The 23,796-nt window shown below is 39.7% G+C and overlaps 1 protein-coding gene across 1 annotated transcript in view; it reads left to right on the forward strand.

The window, feature by feature from the left end:
* MYLK (myosin light chain kinase) overlaps positions 1–23,796 on the forward strand; it is a 209,714-nt gene that overhangs the window by 176,063 nt on the left and 9,855 nt on the right. The window contains exons 22-27 of the mRNA XM_086750930.1: positions 3,563–3,865; positions 7,499–7,534; positions 7,636–7,729; positions 8,744–8,947; positions 13,752–13,969; positions 18,602–18,725. Coding sequence (XP_086607056.1) covers positions 3,563–3,865; positions 7,499–7,534; positions 7,636–7,729; positions 8,744–8,947; positions 13,752–13,969; positions 18,602–18,725 — 979 coding nt within the window. The remainder of the gene's footprint in view (positions 1–3,562; positions 3,866–7,498; positions 7,535–7,635; positions 7,730–8,743; positions 8,948–13,751; positions 13,970–18,601; positions 18,726–23,796) is intronic.

Genomic DNA, 23,796 nt, shown 5'->3' on the forward strand with positions numbered 1-23,796 from the left:
CTTGACTTCCACACCCCTCCTCAACCCACTCGATATTTTTATTGGAAGCAGTTAATTGTGCTGATAGAGATGTCATATTTCAGAAGGGAATGTAGTTTGGCAAAATATCCCAGCTTTCAATACAGACAGATGAATAAAGGGTAACCTTTAAAATCCCCATAGAATAAACTGTTGAGAAACAAAACAGACACATGGAGAGACCATCTGCAAGTTCTCTGAATGTGCAGAGCTGTGGAATACCATCCAGTCTGATATCAAGTAATTTTTAAGCATGGTAAAATGGTACATATACATCTGTCATTAAGAAAGAGCAAAGATTGGGCTTTTGTTCTTGTTTATGATCTCCTATAGCAGCTACTACTCCAGTATTCATACATTGCGCAGATTGGCAAACAGTGGCACATGGTGGACTTCAAAGAAAAAGGTGCATCTTTCTGGCTCAAGAGAGTCTGGCTGGGGGTGCAGGTTTTCATCTTTGCCTACTGGGAAAAATTTATTCGGAAACTAGAAATATTCCCAGTGCTGGCAGATATTAGACTCGAGCCATGCAGCATTTTCTTTACCACTGATGTCCCCTTGGCCATGAATGTTTTCTCTCCAGTGCTCACATACCTAAGCCTTGCTTCTGTAAACTGTGCTGGCCAAATGGATTGCAGTTATCTAGGTGAGTCATGGAAAGAGAGGCCACTAAGGTAACTGGCTTAGGCAACTGATAAATCATGCCTAGAGTTTCATTTGGAAACAGAAGTGTGTTGAAAGTCAGCAAAGAGAGACTGTATATTCATGTCCTGCATGGGAAGCAGGCTACTGTGCTCTGCAAAGACCAGAGTATATGCATTCTTTCCTCTTTCAATGTAAAGTTCAGTGCAGAGCATTGGAGCAAGCTAACAGTTTTGTTTTGTTTTTTTTAAACGAGCACATACTGTCCATATTTAGCTGTGTGCATAGCAGCTGTCAGAGAATCTGCACTACTTTGACAAACCCGAATAGGTGCCTCTGTAAGGTGATGGACTACTGGCTTAGCTTTCTCTTCAAAGTATTTTCCTCTTGCTATCAGTGACTGCTCTGTTCTGTTTGGATTTAGGATAAGTCAGCTGTTACTTATCCAAGTTCTTCTGTCTGCATCTTAGGATGATGCAATGATGATTATATAGGAGGAAAGCAAGACACAAGGCTGAATATTCTTATTCTGTATAGATTTTGAAGAGGACAGAGGTAGCATCATTCCCTACAAGGTCTGCATGGATAAGAAGTTGTAGTGCAAAGACAGCTATCGCTGCTGTTTGGCTCAAATCGCACAATCCATCCGTGCCACACAACCAGCTCTCTGGTGGCTGCTGTATTGTACAAGGGTTGTGTTACTGTGAATGGCGTGAGCATTGAATTTGCACTTCTTGCAGCTCTGAGGAGGCTGGGGCAGGACCAGCGCAGGGAAGAGGGGCCTGTTCAGGCACCAGGCGATAAAGATTCTTTTCTCATCTTTGCTACAATCTCTCTTTCTAATCTTGAAAAAATCATTTAACCTCTCTGTTATTCAGTGCATGGTATCTACATGATAAATTCATGCTTGTTTCAATAGTCTCTTTTATTCTACCAGAAAGTGAGGCAAGTAAAATGTGACAACTAAGCAGGGCAATAAGCCATTCCAGAGGTTAAGGACATCTGATCTCTGATATTTGTGTTTAACACGAGATGTACTGTATAATGATGACTCCTAGTGGAATGGTGTTTTAAGTGTTGCCAAAATGAATACAGATAACCTACGTCCAGCAGTCTTTTTTTCTTCTGCCTGGGCATTCTCATGCTGAATGCAGTGGCAAACCCTTGGTGCCCATCTCCCTTCCTCTCTCCCAGTCTTTTCCCTCATACTTAACAAGTCCTATTTATGTATCTTCTAATATGTTCTAAGTTGTGGAGGGAGATGGATTTTCCATGACAACTGAACTAAAAGGAGTTACAAAAGTTTTTTTCAGGGAAATCATTGGTTATTGGAACTTGCACTCTTCCAAATAGTGAACTGATATTTAACTTGACTACCCCATTTGCCCTTTCTGTCAGTAAAACCACCACAGTCAGAGGAGAGGTCCCTCTGTCCAAGAACCAAAGGCATGTTTATGGCAAAGTAGCTATTTCTGTCTGCTCAATGACTTCCCTAGGAATGATAATTTGAGTATGGAGGGATAACTGATACAGTCTACTACATTAAGGCTTTGATTAAAGTCCATGGCAGTTTTCCCCAGCATTTTGTTGTTTTTATTGCTGGGAAAGTGACTGTATTTTTTGGCTGGTTTGGCAGCTCTGCCCTTCCCAGTGAGAAAGTGGTAATGTCCATTAGCGGTTTTAACCAGCAAAACAGGACAGGATTTTTTCAGTCCATGTCCAGTGTAACCACTGTAGCATCTCACACTTTCTTTCTTCTTTTCAACTTCTGTTGTTTTATCCCATCCTTTGATTTCTTATTCAATCTTTGGCCACTAGTTCATCCAGATCAACATCATCATTATTTTGCAGGTTTTGCTTCTGAGAGGATTATTCCCAAGGAAGATATTTGTTCCCTTTAAAGTCTTTTGAAGTGCTTAACTTCCATAACTATTTCCGTAATCAGTATTTTTTTTTAAAGTCAACATTTTTTTTGTCTTAGCAAAACATTCATTTCAGTAGTTATGTAATCATTAAGCTTCATTTTGAAAAAGTCATATAACTGGAAGTTTTTGTGTTGGATGTTTGCATAGTTGGTTACTTATCTGCACACCAGGTGCTGGTAATATTGGGTCTATTAATGCAAATAATAACTGTGGGAGCAAGCCTCCAACTGAGGAAAACCAGAAGTTTCTATCTTCCACTTCCCCAACAATTTCCAAAACGCATGAGATTTTAAAAAATCTCAACATTTAAATGATGTATTCTAAGTTGAATTCCTTTTTACCAAAAAGCACACTAGGCTTCCAAAAACTGCGCATAGGTGGTGTTGTTCACTAAATTGTTAGCAGGCACAGTTGTTATCCTTCAAGATCTGTGTTTCTGTGCCAACAAGCTGGTTTTGGTATCTCTGCTACCCAGGTGTAGCTGGATAAGGGGCACATCCTGAGCTGTGAAAGGTCAGTAGCGGCACTGAAGTACGGAAGCAGATGAAGGGAGCTGGAGAAAGAGCGTCACAGCTATGGTGACTGTTACAGGGGTAAACCTCTAAGGAAGTTCACCAAGGAGTGGTTTGCACTATTGTAGAAGATTTTATTTCAGTACTTGCAAGCACAGTTGTGACTAGTTTTAGTCTCCATAGTTTCTGTAACAATAGCTGTGCAGGGCATTAGGCTGCAGCATGGGTTAGCGAGATGTCCAGGGAACTGAACATGCTGAGGCCCATGTGGGACTGGCATTTATGTTAGCCAATTCAGGTATGTCTGTGCTGCAGTTGTTCCTTCTCCCTGTAGTACAAACCTCTGAAGCAGAGCAGTGGCATGGAAAGAAAACAGCTGTTAGCTAGGGCCAGTTACACCCTAATGGAAGTTCTACCTCTTACCCTCACAATTTCATCCAATGTGCTTTGCATATGTTTTTGCAGATAAACCCGACCCACCTGCTGGAACACCTTGTGCATCAGACATACGCAGCTCCTCCCTCACTCTCTCATGGTACGGCTCCTCTTACGATGGTGGAAGCGCGGTGCAGTCCTACACTGTGGAGATCTGGAACTCAGTGGATAACAAATGGACAGATCTCACTACCTGCCGCAGCACCTCTTTCAATGTGCAGGACCTGCAGGCTGACCGGGAGTACAAATTCCGTGTGCGAGCTGCTAACGTGTATGGCATCAGCGAGCCCAGTCAGGAATCCGAGCTGGTAAAAGTTGGAGAAAAACAAGAAGGTTAGTTCTTAAGAGAAAAAAAAAAAAATCTAAATTCAATTAAACGGTATCTTAACAGTTCCAGTGCAGCTGTGCACACTCCTTCGCATGCGCCTCTGTGCAATGAACGCTTATGCTGCTGTGAGTGTGCTGAAGTCCCTCATGTGGGTGTCTGAGCATAGAAGTTTTGCATGCACCCAGTGTGGAAATTTGGCTTCAGGGATCTCAAAACCCTGCCTTGTGAAAGCAACCAATAATCTGACTTCTGGCTTGCTGTGTGAATGCTGACTGACAGGCTGCTGTAGTTCAGTGCACAGGTGATGGGAGATGCCACCTTTCACACATAAGTTACACAATCAGACCGTGCCCAGTTGGAAAATGATGTTTGGTGGCTTACCTGAAACATACTGATGGATTCATTACAGTTTATACTGGACACGCTATGGAGAAACAAGCTATAAATGCTATCCCAAATTTGCTTTTGGAAAAAGTAAATACACTTGCCGCTAGCCAAGCACTGAAGATGCAGCAGAAACTGAACTGGCCTCTCATACCTAGTTGTAGTTCCCATGCTTCAGATCTCAGCACAGTAGGACACCTCAGTTCTGTTGCTCCTAGTACACCAGTCTGGTGTACAGTTCAAGGCTATCCTGCTTAGCATGTTAGTTGTGCAGCATTATGGGTGCTAAAAATATTTTTTATGGTTTTTGATTACAGTTGCACATACTTGTAAAACAGTATTTTTCAGTATCGTTTGCCTCTTATTTTTTGCTTTATATCTTCTCAAAGGAATAATGGGAAGAGCTGGAGCATTTTAGAAATTATTCAGAACTGATACCAAAATTCTAAAAACACACAAAAATCAGCGTTATTTTAAAAAAACAGATATTGAGTGCACATTTTTGTGCACACCCACATCTACCTACTGTGCAAGGATCACTTTGATAGTCATAGCACACTGAAAAGCCTAGACCAGCGATAATGTATTTTGCCATTTTTCCTGTCTTTGAGGAGTGGACTGTGTGTTGTAGCTCTCCCTCCTTGTGTACGCAGGGCTTTGGAGCTTCAAGTGTCTCACATAATCCTCGAGATGTTATCTTCTATTGCTACAGCTAGACAAAATGATAGCAAAGTGGTGCAGCATCACACAACTGTGTAAGCCTCTCAACAGACATTTCCAAACAAAAGTAAATCACACTTCTCTTCAAGTGCTAAATTGGATGCATTTTGAGAAATTACTTTCCTCTATTTTAAAGATTTAAAACCTGATCTAAATCAAGATTTAGCTTCTCTTCGAAGGGGGGAAAAAGTAAAATTGAAAAGGAAGCTAGATGTAATTGGCTCTTCATAATAAAATTCCCTGTATTTGAATGCCCTCTTTCTTTAGTTGCAGGACGAGCACCTTCTAGAGTTGGGGACCTGACTCTTCCCTACATTTTTTTTTTCCTAGAGCAAGCATTACATGCACTCGACAAAAGCAAACAAGCTATTTTTCATTTTAAGACTGAGAGTTTTCTTACATAGATTTATACAAAAAGACTTGAAGGTGTATGAATCAGTGTCATGCATATAAAAGCCAACAACAAAAAAAAAGTTGCTTTGAGCGACAAGAAATCTGTTTGCAGAAGGGCAGATTGTCTTGGTGCTCTCAGTGCCAGGGCTTCTTGATTTTAATTCTTGATACTGCAGCTAGCGTGGACAAAGGGCAAGGCATATAAAGCGTGGGTTTTCAAGTGTGTGAATATAACTGGTGCTTTAATTAAAGGCAGTGGAAAATGCTTGTGTTCAGCACCTCTCAAAGTCAGGGTTTTAAGCTGCCATCTATGTAAACTCAGCTGAGTATCTAGGGATTTTCCACTGCTGCCAGAAAGATCGATGACAGATTTTCACACTGAGGTGGCCAGTGCATATTAGCAATCTCAATGCAGCCTTAGTGAAGAAAGGCATGGCTAACTTTTCACTGTGCATTTAAAGAAAACAGCTACTAAAATAAGGTTGTAAATCACAATAGATTGAAGTAGACATTGCCATGTTTGAGGAAAATTTGGTAGTGTTGACTCACTTCTGAGAAAAGTTTTAGCACTGCTACTCAGCACTTACCAAGCTCAGATATGTTCCATTTATCTAATTTAGGCTTCCACTGGTGGACCAAAATGTTTCTAGTTTGTGTCTGCAATACAGTGTCGCTGCAGAACTGGGAACTGACTTCTTTGTCTAATCACTGTTTGGCAGACGTGAACAACTGGCAGCGTGGTTGGGATCAGCTCCCTTGCGCAGCCCTTAAAAGGGGAGGAAAATGTGATGTGCTCTATGCAAGTGTGGTTTCTAGCTGAGGAAGATCTGAGGACAGCTACCCCTGCGTGGGGAGGGCTCGCTTCCCTCCCTGCTCTTCTGGTAAATCGCTGCAAGCCAGCTAGTCTGTGCTGGGACATACAAGGGTTCCAAGTTCAGAAAAAAGAGAGAAGAGCTTTAGTAACAGATTATATCTACTTGATTGGCTTTGCTACCAGAACACAGATGCAGCGTGACCTGTTGGATGTGAAAAGGTGATGCGCATGCGTCAGACCAGCTACCTGCTCACCCTGCACCCTTTTTTTCTGTTGTTTTCTTCTTATCTGCTGCATATCACTCTATACTCGAAAACACCCAACAACATCCGGAGTACTGCATTAATGTTTCATAACATAACTCTGTTGACACAGTGGAGATAAATCACTTAGGCTTGCACTGTACGATGGCAAAGTGCAGCTTCAGCAGCTAAAGAGAGAATTGTACAGGTCACTGTGCAACTGCCTTTGCAGTTTCTCAAATTACCAGTCACAGCCACAGGTCTTTGAAGCAAGCCCAAGCAGTGTGAGTAGTATATAACAGCATTCCAGCTACAGCCCCTTTCCCCTCATACCTGCAGGCGACATAGGGAAAAGCACACAAACCAGTGCTACTGACAGTTCATGCACACGAAAATTAAAAATTAAAATGGAGCCACTCAGGCCAGCTTTTACTCTGTCTTATGTCAGTGGGCTTGCCAACATCCCTGCCTGCCTTTGAGTATGCCTGCAGAACTGAGACTCCATTTGGATCTCACTGATATCAAAATTCAGCCATGCTCAGGAAAGTGCACATTGTCCAAATTTTCTAGTCATCCTGAGTCTGAAAAGTTTATCTGGATGCTTTGCAGGAAATCTTTTCATGTACAGACTTACTTTACTTTTGCCTTTGCAATCCAAAAAATACATAGAAAAGCCAGAAAAGGATTTGCCATTGAATCAGAAGTGTTGTTATTGATTTTAATATCTTTAATTTATTTTCTGTTTCACTAAGGCGTTCCTAAAGCTGTTTATTAGATGACTTTGAACTGATTCAATATGCTGATGTTTCTAGTAGGCAAGCGTAATAGACAAGTACTGCAAAACATGTGAACTTGATTTATTAAGAAATGGTGACCAGATTGTGATTGTGTAGTCAATACTCACGTAGGAGTGGTGAAGAGATTTTAATTACAAAGTTAATGCACAAACTCCCTGACTGCTTTTTGCTGCTTAGCCCCAAACTGCTGCTACCAGTTGCCCATGTTACTGTGAATAATTATACTATCTTACGTAAGTACCATATCCTATATAATAAGTTATTCCTGTCTTTTAATTTTCATCATAGAACTTAAAGAGGACGAAGTGGAGCTATCTGATGATGGTAAGTTCATATTTTAATCAGGAAAAATGCAAATCTGCATTTTTTTTTTTAATTAGTGTTTTATGGAGGTTTTAATCATGGTCCTTAATACTTATTTGTAGAAGGGAAAGAAACAGAGGTCGACTATCGGACAGTTACTATCAACACTGAACAAAAAGTTTCAGATGTCTATAATATTGAAGAAAGACTGGGATCGTAAGTATGATATTGTGCTTTTGAAGACATGGGGTTTTCAAGGCTACCAGTCCATTATAAAGATCATGTGCATTCCTTCTTTGATGGTGTCTTGCACTTTCAACATTCCAGCTGGGCCCCTCTGTTGCAGTAAAAATAGAGTTTAACATATGTTGGCTTCTACTCCATAAAGATCCTTTACTCCTATTAACTGATAATTTTAAATAGGCACTACATGTATTTATGGCAAGGAAAATGGAGCCCACAAATGGATAAAGCGAGAAGATTCACTCGTTGTCCAGTGTTCTAAAAGCTAGCTGAAAAAAAGGGTACACATTGTGTACTTGCCTTTCTATGATATCCATTAGTGGTAATAAGATTATCCTGCCCACAGGCTAGAATCTCTGTTGACAGCAGTCATAATCCCAGGAGCATTAATAGTGTTGCTCAGTGAAGGGCAGCGATTAGCCTGGCTGTGTGCCTCAGTGCTCAAACCCGTGGTTATGTGAATCGTGTGCCATGATAATCTGTCAGCAATTTGTGCTGCTGGTGGTGCTGAAGGCCAGAGGATCCTGTATGGTGCCGTTAATAAATCTTGAGAAGTGTATTGTAGAAGTAGAACTGTACGTGTAGAGCAATATGAAATAATAGTACTGAACCATTCAGATTCTGATTTTGCCTGTATCCTGTACCTGAGATGTCTTCTCTCTGCTGCCCCTTCAGAGATGTATGACCCATAGAGAACTGTCTGCAGAAAGACTTGAGTCACATTAATTAAAGCCTGGTAGGAGTCCAGTTTTTGAACCCTCTTATATAAACTTGCTAACTGGAATAGCGAGCTATCTCTAAATGTGGTATTCATTCAAAAGTTCTTGCAGATTACTCTGCATAAAATCAGGACAGAACAGTACTTGATATGAAGACATTTTTGTTTCAGAATGGAGTGGTTGTGCTGGAATATTGAGTAAAATGTTGCTATTCATGGTGGCCCACATGTTGTGAAAACATTTTATAAAAATAATTATATATTTTCAGGGGAAAATTTGGACAAGTCTTTAGGCTTGTCGAAAAGAAGACTGGAAAAGTTTGGGCAGGGAAATTTTTCAAAGCATATTCTGCTAAGGAAAAAGAAAACATAAGGGAGGAAATCAGCATAATGAACTGTCTACATCATCCAAAACTTGTCCAATGTGTAGATGCCTTTGAAGAAAAAGCCAACATCGTTATGGTCTTGGAAATGTAAGTATAAAGCAGATCATGCTAACAAAGCTAATAATTCTGCATGCAAAAGTAGCAACTTACCCAGACACGAGACTGTCAAAAGCTTCAGGATCTGCGGGGCCTGGGTGGTTTTCACCAATTATTCATCCAACATGTTTAAACTGTGTAAGTTTATCTGTGCTGTGTCTCTCAAAAATCAGTGAAGATATGTTACAGTCTTTATTGTCTAGTTCGTTTGTTTTTTAATCAAGTACCTGTGGTGTTTTTCTGCAGCTCACTCTTTTATTGCCAACTTGGGAGGGGAGAGAAAAAAGTTACCTGCAATTTGACTTGCATATAGAACAAAATACATGTTTAAGGAGGGGAGTCTTTTTAAAAATTTAGGCAATTCTAAACATGTTTTGAAGAAATCTGTGTCAGATTGCACTTAAACACTGATAAATTGTCTCTTGCAGAGAATTGAATATTGGTGCATAACAGATTGTAGAAGAGAAAATACACTTGAGAATGCAAATATCTAAGCTACATTCTAACAAGATAGTTGATTTCCATTAAAAAATTGCCCAGGCAAATTTATAGCACCCAAGAGGTATTGGGAACACTTTAGTTTTCATCAAATTCTATATCCAGGTTTTATATTTTTAAGAGACCTTAAAGGATTAGTCTGATGTGTTTTTTCTGCAACAACATAAATACTGTGATTGCAAAACATTTGTTTATAATTAAAGGAGTGCTGTCTGAAAAATCTCCACAAGTGAACACAGTGAATGTTCTAAATCTAGATCAGTAGATGCAGAAAGATTGGTTACACTGACCGTTTCCCCAAAAAAACTCTAATTAAACATGGATTGATCTGCCCCTGTGTCACTGTACGTATTCTCCATGATGGCCCACGTGTAGCAGTTGTAGCAGGGGATTTCTCCTTTACCTGAGAGACATTGCACTCTTCATCCAAAGCTATACAATTAAGTAAAGCTGAATTTGAACACAGCCTATATGCTGTCTTGTTCTTGCTGAGTAAGATAGCAACACTTATTTTTACCTCCCCAAAACTCTTTGCCTTGAGCTACATACTCCACACCACTGTGGGAAATAGCAGAAAAGCACCATAAAAGCAGTGCTGTAAAGCATCTCACAGGGCTGTGACTTAAGTACCTTTGTATTTGAAGATAGTAGATATTTTCTTCCAGAAAAGAGTAAGTTCGGAACACATTCATGCACCGGAATTCATTATAAGAAAAGAATCTGCACAACATGAGATGGAAAGTAATGGTCAGGCTTCACAAACAGTAAGAATGACCAATGTGGCCAACATTCACATCATCCCAATGCACCTGCTTTGTGTGATTCCCGTACTTGTGGCAGTAGTGGCTGGAAAGAAAATGAAATCCTGATTTGTGGCAATGTTTTTCCCAAAAGGTTATATCAGTCACTGTTCTGCCGCCACAGCCACTTTATGCGCTGTCTGCTGCAAGAAGGAGAAGCAGGTTTTTTTGCTGGCTGGAGGCGATGAATAAGATATAAACTGTTAGAAGCAAGAGAGATTATACATCTATTTTGCTTGCTTGGCACTTGCCTAGATTATGTGCAAACTACTATTGCACTAGCATATTTCAGAGACTGGAGCTCCATTATACAACCTTGGTACTTCTGCGCCAAGAAGGTGTTTTTATTTTTAGATTCAGCAGTTGAGCAAGCTGATGACAGTAAAGGAAGGGAGCCCTACTTAGCTTGGAATTGGGAGCTGGCAGACCTAATGGAAAACAAGGAAATGTATAAAGAGTTTTGAATAGCATATGGCTTTACACTCCATTAGTTCCCCCTTGCCAACAAAGGGGTTTTACTTTTTAAAAAAAGATAGAAAAGTGCAATCAAATTTAAAGTAGTTTTGTTAACTAATCTAATTAGGATGTGATTTTGGTTTGGGGTGGCCACCTTTTCTGGCTTCTGAACCCCCACACTGAAGTTACCATAGTTCCGAGAGCCGTGGGAGGAGGGGTTCTCCCAGCAGCACGCAGGCAGGCGGCAGCAGTCTGTCCCTGCTCTGGAGCAGGTCTGGGCACTCAGATGTTTGTGTGACACCTTCGTGTCAGACAACTTGGTAGCCTCTACGCTGTCACATGTTGCCCAGCTGACACAGTCCCAGCATGGCAACTGCACCTGTATTGTTGGACAGCCTCTGATGGATTGTTTCTTGTCTAGCTATTAGCTATTAAGCTAATATTTCTTTGCATATCAAAGAAGTTGTGGGAAATAGCTTCAAAAATTCTTAGTGTCTAAGCTGTTCTCTTTATTCCCATCAGAGTCTAAATGTGTGGATTTCAAATAAATCAAGCTCACCTGCCATCAGTCTCCTTTTAAACCAGATTTTAGAAGTGAATGGAACTTAGCAGCTCCCCCTCCACTCTAACTGGAGCTATTGATAAGGAGTACCTTTGGATTTTTCTTCCTGATATTCATCCTAAATTTTTCATTTTAATTTTTTTCCCATATCTTTCTTGTAACTTTTTGAACTTTGTCCTTTCTCCTTTTTTTTCTCATGCCACTGTTTTTATGGTTTGATTTTGTATTTATAATAAATTTAGACATATTTATCATTCATTTAAAATCAAACACTATAAAGATCCAAATCATTTGATGTGCTCCTACCTGAAACTCTCCCATCTACTATTTGCTGAAAGTCAGGGCAAATCTCAGACATTTCCTTTTCAAATATAACAATGTTCTACAATAAGCATCTCAGTGGAAAATGAACATCTGAAAAATAGTAGCACATTGTGAGTGGCATTCAGCATTGGGAGCTAAGTGCCTTAAAGTTTTTATGTGCTTCAGATAGTCAGATTATTTTGACATAGATCAAAAGAAGATTATTGTATTGCAAGTTAAGATTATTAAAGCAAAATTTCAACAGTAAACTCTGTGTTTCTCCATTCATTTGGCGTGATTTAAGTTGCCAGAAGTCACTAAGGTTTCATCTCTCTTTTGAAAGATTTACTAAAATGCAGTGAGTATTTGCCTGGGCAAGTCCAAGGTAGATTCTTCTCATTGCTCCTCCATGACCAAAATTTAATAATAAAATATTTCTTAAATATCTATTCTGTGACTCTATAGACAGGAGTATTTTCCTCTGTGATTTCATCTAGAGAAGACTGAAAACATGAGAATCAGGAAAAGAATGAGACACTTAGATTCTGAACTAGTTGTGATTGTGTGAAGAAAGCGTACTTCTTCTGTGTATACCTAGGAGCTAATCTGCACTGGTTCAGTTCAGCTTTCCAACCTCACAAAAATTAAATTGGATTTGATTCAGGATATAAATGCAAAAACATGCATTCTATAAATGTAATTGCAGTTCAATTTAATGATGTTACCAGAGTGGCTAGAGGTCCCAGGGTAAGGGCAGCATGCAGATGTATTAACAGCAGTTAATTTACAAGTAATGCGCTAAAAAGTGGTGCTGAGAGAATGGTACGATTTCTGAAAATTGTTTGACAAGCATGTGCTATTGTTACTATTTTCATGTTAGTAGGAAACTGCAGTAGCATTTCCAATTATATATTTTCTGAAATCTTATAGCCAAAGCAACAAATGTGTCCAGAACTCCAAATGTTTCCATTTCAGTTTAGTACATGAGAGATCCCATCATATATCTGACAACCTGCAAACATTGCATGGCCAGTGTTCCCCTGTGTGTTTTCTTTCTGAAACTGAAATGTGCAATTACATTTTGCAATAAGCATGAATGCTGCAAAACATTAAGGCATATAAAAACCATGGAGTGTTTAATTTAGAACAAATTTCTAAAAGCAAAGCTGCTCTTCGCCATTTGCTCCTTTCTGTATGGGCCATTCACCCGCCCCATACAAAAAAAAAAATTATTTCCGTCTTTGGACATAGGCAGACAAACCAGTTGAGTGATTACTCCGATGTTTTTTTTTAAAAAAAAAACAAACTGAACCACAACTTACATTTTGATTTATTAAATCTAGGTTCAAAATGTCCCACTTTAGTTCTAGAAACAGTTCGGTCCAGGAGATTGTACCCTGGAATCACATCTTAAACAAGCATAGAAATGGAATTGACCTACAAGGAGTGTGATGATGGCTGAGCTAAAAATACCAGCGCAGAAAGAGCTGTGGGTTATATCCTTGTCCTGTCACAGCTAAGGAGGAAATTCCCTCTGAGCTCACTTGGGTCAGTAATTTACCCTTTGAGCTTTGCTTTCCAATTAACTGTATCATGTGAATTCTTCCCTTCAGCCTTTCTTTGTCACTCTCAATTTCTCTTCTTCCCAGATTTTTGCTAATCTACTAGAAGTTTTGTCCTCTTTTCCTGGAACCTACCCCATGTATTTTAGTTTTCTTTATTTCCAAATTATGTTGTCTGTGCTTGCGTAGTGATGGAGCATAGGAGGGACGGAAGCAGTGGGAAACATGAGCTCAGAGCCCAGAGCGGTGTTATAAACCCACATCAGCAGGGTGACAATCGCAGGGTGCAGGCATTACTGCCAGCTGCAGGGGCCTGAATCCTAAGGGCAGGATGTAAATCCGGCTACATCCCCACCACCTGGGGTAGCAGCATGAGTGCTGCACAGTCCTAACCTGGGAAGGAGATTCCGAATGGAAAAATGTATTCATTTACACCACATACAAGAGGTGATTCTCCCTATGTGATCCTTGTATGGAAAATGCCCTGACAAAACAGATTGCATCCTGAAGTGACTATTGCAAGTTTGAACTATCTGTATTTGTGTAAAGGAAACAGTTTGATTACTCTTCAAATGAAAAATATATAGAAGCTCTGTTTTTATTCTCTTTCATAGGGTTTCTGGAGGAGAACTCTTTGAACGAATCATTGATGAAGACTTTGAACTGACAGAGAGAGAGTGCATTAAATATATGAAGCAGATTTCAGAAGGAGTTCAGTACATCCATAAGCAGGGTATTGTCCACTTGGATTTGAAGCCAGAAAATATCATGTGCGTCAACAAGACCGGTACAAGCATCAAACTCATTGACTTTGGACTTGCAAGAAGATTAGGTAATGACTTTTCTGTCTGTTTCCATATGAGATGGGGAAAAGGGCAGGATCAGCAGGAATTCAGACTTGCTGTTATATTCTTTCCGGTGTAAAGAGTAAATCGACATGTTTCATACAAATAGTTCTGGTTTTGGGAAAAAAATAGAAAAGGGCAAAATAAGACATTCAGGAGTGAGAGTAGGGCACCTCATGATTTTGCAGTGAAACATATCCAATCTACCTGTGCCTATGGCTAGAATATCCCTGCAGACTACAAGGTAAAATACACAGTAGTTAGTAATGTTAACAAACTACAGGAATCCATAAAACACTAACTCTCTAACCGTAAAAAATAGAACAAAACCTTGATCTTCATGAATACTACAAATCCTCGAAACTTTTTTAACAACGGGAGTGACAGTGATGTTCTAAAAGACTTTCAAATATGGATAATTACATTCATTTTACACTTCCTCATTAGTTTTATCATTTCTTATTCTAAACAGCAGCATATTGTCATACATGTTAAACATGGGAGGAATTCTATAAAGAGGTGTGTTTTGGTATGCTCAAAATGATTAATAAAATAGCACTACTTAAAAAAACAAGAACATAACAAGAACTAAAACAAACCAAAATAGGTATGTTGAATGAATAGGGGAAAAGAAATTTTCTTTTCAGATTTTTAGATTATGTTGAGCTGTGAACTCAGAGATAAGGTGTTTATTTCATTCATTTAAAAAAAAAAGATCGTTGCCATTTGTGTCCCTTCACCAGTATGGAGCCGATAGTTTTCTGGGAGCATGAACTGGATTTTGTCCCTGTTGGGGAAACAGTTGAACTGTTAAGTTGCAGTGCTGAAATTTTTGTTACCAGACGTGTAAAAGACTTCATCCCATGACATTCCAGCTGTCAGTCTGAAAACTATACATTTACTGCTGAAGTGAGTGGATTTCATCAACAAGAGATATAATGTAACCACAGAATGGCCTTTTTTTTTATAGAAAATTCTTCAAATACCTTATTAACTTCAAACCACAGTTAAACCTACATTTAGCAAAAGGAAGATCCTACATTCAGTAGCCTGTTCATATCTATCAGCTCTTCTGCTTTTCTGCTAATCTTGTGGCATCACTGTGTATTGCACGGCTGGCGCTAGCTTGTGAGCTGCTGCAGTCATGCCATATGTCATAAATCTCCAACCTATATATAGTTTTTCTTGATGTACAAGGATGAGAGCTATGGACACTGACACTGATGTTGATTTTACAATACTGTGTATTAATTTGGCTTAATATGTTGCTAATTCTTGCAAAGTTACATTATAGGTATTTGCTGTTTCTTTCACCAGCCTGCCGTTCTGGATAACTCTGTGCGTGTGGCATTTCCCTAGGAAGAGAAAATGCCCTCCTGTTCCATGCCCATAAAGCAAAAGCACCTTGTTAATCATGAAGACGTTCATAACGTTGTGGTTGAGATGTTCTCCAGAAGCAGAAAAAAATTTTTACTGATTCATTTACTTACAAAACTGGCTAAAACCACTTTTCACTAAGTGCCCTCTTCTTGCCAGTTATTTTACGTGGTGCACTGAGGGCACGTTCCTTGTGACTTTGAAATTGGCTGTCAAATTCACTGTGGCTTTGATAGATGTGGGACTGGAGCCCTCATGCTACGGACCTGACCCTGACTGAGCAGAAACTGCTCAACCAAGGGACAGCTGAAGGGAACAGTGGCTGATTTTGCACGTCGGCTGCTGAGATTTACTGTTAACTTTTTGTAACTAGTGCAAACTCATGCCTCTAAATATTCAGTGTTTTGATCAGTTTTAAAGAAATCAGGTTCAGCTCCTTCTGCAGTCATCTTCTGCAGCTAATTAGTTCTCTGACACTGTCAGGAAATACCAAAGCTGCAGTGGGATATTTTCCTGACCTTTTTTGGAGTGCTGAGGAACACACGTAGAAAATGTTTAAGATAAACTTCTTGAGGAGAAAAGAGAATGGTTTCTGAGTACTGTAAAGATTTTTTTTTTTAATCAGTTGATTATACAGTGTTGGGAACAGTTTCCAGCTAGCTTGTCAGCGTTCTATCTGAACTAAGGGATATCCAAACACAGATCCTACTTGTGTACTAAGCTTGTAAACATCTGCTTAAAGATTTGATATATCATTGCATAGAAAAGGTCGTCTTCTCTTCTTTTCTTTTTTTTTCTTTTATACACAGAAAATGCTCTATCAGTTGTTTCACACTATATGCTTGCACTCAAGTGCCATGTTTTCAAAAACACATTTCTCTGACCTATGGGCAGCCCATTTCATACACCAGCCTTTTGCGTACACAGTGGCTCATGTAGTTTACACAGCGCACAGAAAAGCCTCCAAACTTGGATGTGAAAATCTGAGCCTGAGATTTGGACAATCATGACAAAGCTTTTAGAAAAGTAGGTTCTTTGTGACAAATTGCAGTAATTTTTCATAAGGACAGTTGGGAAAAAACGTAGGTGCTGACATTACAAGGAAGGCAAATGGGAAGATGGAATCATAGGCCTCCCGTTTGTGCTTGGAAAAGGAAGGGTGAGCTCTCACTCCTGGTTACCACAGCGGATAAGACATTGCCCTTGTTTTAGGCTAAGTCAGTTTAGATGGGATATCAGGAAAAGGGTCCTACTTTTGGGGTAAGAAAACTGGTTACGTGAGCATAGAGATGTTGTGGAGTAGCTTTTGAATGTGCTTTTTAACAGCTGGTCAGACATCTGGCAGGAAGGTCCTGATGTTGGTGGACTTGCATGGGAGGATCTACGTGCTTTACTGGGGCTGCTCCCCAGCGTTCTTCTGTCTATTTCTATCTCTAGAAATGGGTACTCTCTGCACAGAGGGGTCTTTAAAAGCAGGGCAAACGTGAAAATTAGGTGTAGGTGTGGAGTTAGTATTGGGATCAGCATTTATGTTGCAAAACTTGGTAGAGGAAGTTCTGGTAAATAAAAATATTCTGTAAAGATGCAGTGTTGCGGACAAGTGGCTTCTATTGTAGTCTTCTCAAAACTTTGATCTGCTGTTGTTTGAGGTTTTTTAAGCTTTTCTCTTGATTACAGAGCTGCAAATCTCTGTACCTGTGATAATCTTAACAGAAGCAGGATTGGAATCTGTTACATCTGTTTTTCTTCCCATTCATATCTGTTTTGTTTAGATGGTAATCTCTGTGGGAGAGAGATGGTTCCTCCCTATGTCATTTTACTGTGCCTAATCTGGATGCTAGTCTTGCACTAAAGATAAATGTAATGCAATGAATCTCACTTAAGGCAAATACTGATTGCTCAGGCACGTGTGCGGACTGGACAAGAGTTTCTCAATCTAGATCCAAGCCTGTTTCAAGTCAGAAACAACTTATTTCCTGACACTTTTAAACTTTTATAATACAAATTTTTAATTTGGATTGTGGGGTTTTATTTGCCCAGTCCCTAATCTATTCCTTACTTTCCTACCTTCCTGACCTTGCTTATTCTTTTCTTCTTCTTCCCATCCTATTTGGAATGAGCCTTGATGAGAATGAGCCCATTGAGATTTGCCTAATAATTTCTATGTAAATGACTTGTGTTGTGTTTCACACTATGACTAAAAGTTAGACATATCACTCATAGTTGCACACTGGCAGCATAAACTGGCAATACTAGGTTCTGTATAGGTTGTTATTCTACCTTCATCATTGTATTTTCCAGTAGAGCAATACTGGTGGGTCAGCAGAAGAAGGATGAAGAGTGAGCTCATGTGTCCCATGACCTCATTCTTTCAGCTCCTATTGCTTGCAGTAGCTTCGGTGTAGATCATTTTAAAAGCATCCACATCATGTTTGAGCAGAACCAAATGTAGGACACCTGTGCTACAGGCCAGCTGAACAAAAGTTGGAGTGGCAGCTGATGACTAAGCATTTGTGGTTCCCCTTCGCCACTCTGGAGGTCCATAGATATGCTTGTAGGCAAGCCTGGTTTTGAGAGCAGGCGTGAACACAGTTTTACCAGCAAGGCAGTGATCTGAGAGGTACACGTCATCTGCTTCTTTTCTTGTTTCACTACCAACCTGTGCCACTTCAAATTTCAGAGACATGCAACCCAGTATTTATTTTCTTTTCTGTTTAAACTGTAAAAAATATGTTGGAATGAAATAGTTATTTCTTCTTATTATAATTTCATCACTACTGTTTACCATAAAATGGAGATCCCTGAGTTTTGATAAATTTCAGATAATTTGTGAAAACTTCAATTTCTTTCTAACACTGGAATCCTGAAATCCTCTTGTGCAACAGCTAAAGTGGTGGAGGCTCAAACACGTTTGTACTTCAGGACATCCAAATCTGAATTAAACACTAAAAGTTCTCCTCTTTCTTAGACTTGATCTTATGGAAATGCCTTGCCATGTGAATTGTCTTATTATGTGCCTTGTACAGTGCTGTGTGCTTGAGGATGCTTTAAAAATAACTCTTTATTGCTATATATGTTTCAACTAAGAAAATAGCAGTTCAGGCATCATTTATCTTTTCTGATAAGGATCTTAAACAAAATTACAAATATTAGGGCAAAACTAGTTTTCCTGTTACTGGGGAATAATTGTTTTTCAAAATCTGTGTGCAGGAGTTAATGGTTTTCTCTTTCATTCTTCACAGAAAATGCAGGTTCTCTGAAGGTTCTCTTTGGGACACCTGAGTTTGTGGCTCCAGAAGTTATAAACTATGAACCTATTGGATACGAAACAGACATGTGGAGTATAGGAGTTATCTGCTACATTTTGTGAGTACCTTTGATATTCTTAACACAAATCCTGACGGTTGCTGAACATACAAAATTTCCATCAGCTTCTGAATTCTTCTCCAATTTTCAGGCCTTTTGTATTCTAATTAGCAGCTCAAACATAACTAATAAAAATTCTCTGTTCTCTGAAGGGTGTAATTGGTAAACTGCAGAACTAGCAGTTCCAGCAATTCAGCCATTTAGTGCTGTGCATCTTAAATCATAAACCAGCAACGCTTCATCTCATTTAAAAAGACAATGTGACAGTGTTTTATTATTAACTTTGATTTTTCCTTCCCAGATGTTAAAGAGAAATGTTTGGGCATGCACTAATAACTGATAATTTCCATTCTTTTGTTCCCCATAGAGAATATTTTTGTGGCATTTTGAGGTCTTATTCAGATTGTACCCCTTGTGGGACAGACTGCAGTATCCCATCATTACTATGTCTGCTCACGGTGCATTTTAACTTATTACTAAGCTCAAACCACTGGATAAATAAATTTTATAAGCAGCATGGATCAAGATCGTGGAAATATTTTAGAAGATGGTTAGCTGGTTGGTTACATATTTTGGTATTTGATTTGATCTTTATATGTGATTGATAACACGTGATTATGAACTTCAGTGGGTCTAGAGAAATGTATATGGAAATAGCATCACCATGTCTAGAACAGCAAATGATCTTCCAACTGTGATTTCATGCCTTTGATACCATATAAAAAAAAAATGGAAAGCGAAGCTCAGTTTGGAGCATGGCTCTTTCTCCTTCGCTCCAGTTCCAACAGTAAGTAAATGGCAGATGTGCTTTGTACTCATCCTTTTAAAGGGCTTCTCTCAATACCTTACTTTCTTCTCATTTTAAGACTCCTCTGCGCCCTGGCTACCCTCTCCTTGACACCTGGCAAGGCAGAGTTGTTTGCTTCACCTTTATGCAGTCTTTCTGTGATTCTGCTCACCGTGTCGCCTATCCTTGTTCTCATGCTCTTCTGATTTCCAAACCAAGCTACAGAATTTTCTTTCTTGTCCTGTGCAAAAGGTTCTACATCAACTGTCTTACTCCCAGCAAAGACTCTGAATATTTCTGTTATCTTCTGTTTCTTATGTGAAGCGTGCTACAGTCTTGAAGGTCACTTTGCTCTGCCAGTTTATTTACAGGACCTTTATTTTCCATTCACTTCAACATTTCTTCCCAGATCTTGAAAGCTCGTTTGGATCATTCTCTAGTTCAAATCAAGTAGACCACACAGGCAGTACTCAGATGACAAATCCATTTATTTCTCCAGCTTTTGAGGCCTCCTGAGTTATAGAGCACTGGAAGAGCAGTGTGGGGCTCCCAGGCTGCCCGCACAGCCATGGCAAACCCGACGGTTACCTCAATGTTGCATTGCCCTCTAGAGGCCTCTGACATGTGAGGGAACAAAACATTAACCACCGTGTTGCACGCACATTTTGAGGGTTTAACGTCTTTTGCTGTCATTTGTTATCAAATTACATGACAAGTTTTCATATGTTTACAGTATAAGCAGTGATGTGTCAGACAACCGAGGCAAAAATCGGTGATAGCAGTTGTGTGTGCTCCTAGACATGCGACCAGGGTTGCTGCTCCAGTACCGTTTGTGCTGGAGAACACCGTCATCGTCTCAGTAAACAAGGCAAAGGGCGCAGGTGAAACAGATGGAGAAAAGGTGAAACGTCCTGACAAAGACCAGTCTTCCGGCAGTGGCAGAACTCCTTCTTCCCAGTTTCTCTGTGCCACCAGAAGCAAGATACTTGGATGCTGTAATGTTCAGCAGGGTGATGTTACACTTGATTCCAATGACCTGATAATGCCTTGTGAAATACACTATGAAATAACTTGTTTGCTAAGGTGTCTTTAAGCTCATTTAACTCCTCATGAGGGGAAAATCACATTACTCAAATGCAATGAAAATCTTTTTGATGCATAGCTATTGCCAAAATATTGATTAATGGTAATAATTGTCTTTTCTCTTTCTTACCATAAGAATAAATAGAAATAGAAATTAGGGAAGACCGGTGAGTCATCGCTTGGACTTCCCCTCTCCACCCCAGAGTGACAAGCTCCCAATCTGTCTTCACTTCCTTAAAGCCCAGCTATTTTTGCAGACTCACAACTATGAGGCCTTATCCAAAATGGACCATCACATCATCATTACAGAATGCAAATAAAAGTCATTGAGAGCTGCATCTCTCTTTAGTTGTAGCTCTGCTTTCCTGTTTTGATTATAAGCTCAGAACTGCCAAATCTCATGCACGAAGAATCAGACTCACTCATTTGGTGTCTGTCTCATGTATCATCACTGTGCTTTTAACTGAGTGTTTGCATCCCCTCTCCCCCGACATGGTGAGCGGGGCCATGAAGGAAGAGGCGAGCGCTGCAGCAGCACTGGACTTAAGGGCAAGTCTGCTACAGACAGCTGATGGCCCAAAGCTGCTGTGTCCATCATATGTCCTAAGCAAAGCAGCAGGGAGCATGCTAGTGCATGACTTGGCATAACACCTCTTTTAAGGTAGGATTCTAGCAGGTTGAGAGACCTGTAACCTGTGTAGAAGGAGACTGTGTTTCCATTCTGTCCTGTACAATGAAAACAAACCAGTTTTAGCAAAGAGCTGCTAAAGAGATCTCTATGGGTGAAGAGTCTTCTGTACAAGAGAATAAATGAGTGGGATGTAATCTCAAGTAGGAAACAGCACTCCTCCAAAACCCTGTAGCAAAACCTCTCTCCTAGCCTTCTGCTATGCAGGCTTAAGTACAGATACCGCCCTCTCCGTTGGGATGCTGCATCTGCCTTCCTTATGGCATGACTGATTTAATTCCATTCTACAGCTCATGGGTTCTCTTTCCACATTTCTAAGCTACACATTAAATCCTTTTAATCTTTCTGGATAACTTATTCAGTCCTGTCTCTTCATCAGTCTTTGTTCGTCCTTAAATTTCCCTGTTTGCATTCTCCGCCTCATGTTTTTTATCTCCTACTTTTATCTTGTTCTCTGTCCTGTTCCGCATCACACTACTGTCCCACATACTTAAGTTGATTTATTGCCTTTGAAGTAACAGAGCACAAACAGTATAGCTTGTGTATATCATCTCCATTTATGTCTATTTCAGTGGTTCTTTTTGCATTTATAATAATCTTTATCTGATGAAGGATAAACCTTCTGAATTCTTTCCAGCTCTTTCTGTCCCATTTATTCTGCTGGGCTGCAGTACGTACACTGAAAGTGTACAGCCCTTTTCCTTCTGTCGCCACAGAATGTGAGGAACTGGCTGTGGCTGATTCAAACCTCTGCTTGCTTTCCATTAGTTCTTCTTGCTTTGTCAGTGCCAAGCAATATTTAATGTTTCATAGTAGTTGATCTCTGTCAATTAATAACTTTTTAATATGCTATATCTTGGGCTGCTTTTTAATATCATATTTGGTCTTGCTGTATACTCTTTTACCTCAGCGCCTTCCTCGTAACATGCACCCTGATTCTTCAAACATCCCCTTTCCTTTTTATCTGTTGTGTTGTTCATCACTGCTGTTATTTTTCCCTTGTTTGGCAGTTTGGGTTGCTTGAAAGATCTTTCAGCGTCATTCAGCTTTTGGGTGTGCTGACTTGGGATTTTGATAAGGCACGACACTCACACTGCTGGCTTACACTTGGCCCCATGTCATATGAAAAATTTAAGCTTGTTGATATAAAGTTGAGAGAGCTCTCCTTGTTCTTTCAATAAAGCAAGTTTGGAGGGCTTTAATGTCAGGACTGTACTGCTCAAAAGAAAATCAATTATTTGTTCAGTGGTACTGGCAAATTGTGATTCCTCATTAATCCACTGTGCAGGAAAATCAAGGATGAGAACAGAGTAACACCCTTGCCTCAGCAATGAGCTGTCTTTCTTTACACGGGTTCAGTGGTCCGTTTCTTCCTTGAGACAACTGGTAAGGGAGTCAGTCAGCCCTCAGTGAAGTAAAAAGGTGGTTTTGTCCAGTGGATGCATGTCCCCACAAAGTAGCCTGAGACTATTTATTTGGTTTATTTCCCTTGTAAAAGAATTAAATTACTACATGATCTCCAGGGTGCAGGCATTGTCATGTGCTTATTTGACATGAGCTGCACAGGTCTTATCAGAAGCAGATAGTACTCTTCATACCGAGATCTGGTACGTTTTTCGACTGCTAATGCAATGCAAAGACTGTAAGGAGGCGCTCAGTGTCGTCCGCCCAAATCACTGCTTGCAGAGGAATGCTCAGAGTCTGACTTTGAGACACGCAGCAAACTCATCTCTCCTGGATTAGTGGCAGTCTTAATGCAAAGATTTCCAAGTGAAATGCTATGGTGTTTGTTGCATGGGTAGTGAGGCGGGTGACCACATTGGACCCTTTTGATCTTAACATTTCTGAATCTGTGCTCAGAGATTTGTTAGAACAGACCAACAAATGTTAAAGAACTTCTAGAGGATAAAATATCTCTCTTCTTTATTTAGAAGTGGAAACTGTGAAAGATTTTCTAAACAAATGGTTCTTAGCATGCCAGGAAGATGCCTGGTTAAGTAGCTGGAAAAATGTTTTCAGTAAACAACTTGCTGCTTGTCTAATAGTAAGTTTGCAGTGTAAGCTCAGTATTAATTTTCTGGAGCAGTAGCTCATCTTTATCACTTAGCTTCAGCATTCCAAAAAGAAATTGTTTCCATAATCTGTCAAAAGAGTTACTGGGTAATTATTACTTTAAATGGCTATTAAGGAATGAACAACCAAGACTCAGGTCAGTGAAATCTGTGCTAAAGATAAGAATTTCTGGTTATAATCTACACTAGTTGCTGGATTTTGTTTTCTGAGTATAGACAAGGATCTAGTTCTCCTTACAAGTATTTCTATGACAAGCCAACTGATTCACAGTGTAAAACTGTGCTAGAGAGAGAAAATTATTTTAGTCTTTTAAATTTGCAAGAGCACATTCAGAAATACGAAAAGAGGTTCACTGAAATGTTTGAATGGGTACGGCTACACTGGTGTTTGGAAATGACAAAGTGAGCAGAGGCTTAACCCATACCCATCTGGTAACTTAC

This window comes from Chlamydotis macqueenii, chromosome 6, assembly GCF_036417535.1.
Source record: "Chlamydotis macqueenii isolate bChlMac1 chromosome 6, bChlMac1.mat, whole genome shotgun sequence".
NCBI lineage: Eukaryota > Metazoa > Chordata > Aves > Otidiformes > Otididae > Chlamydotis > Chlamydotis macqueenii.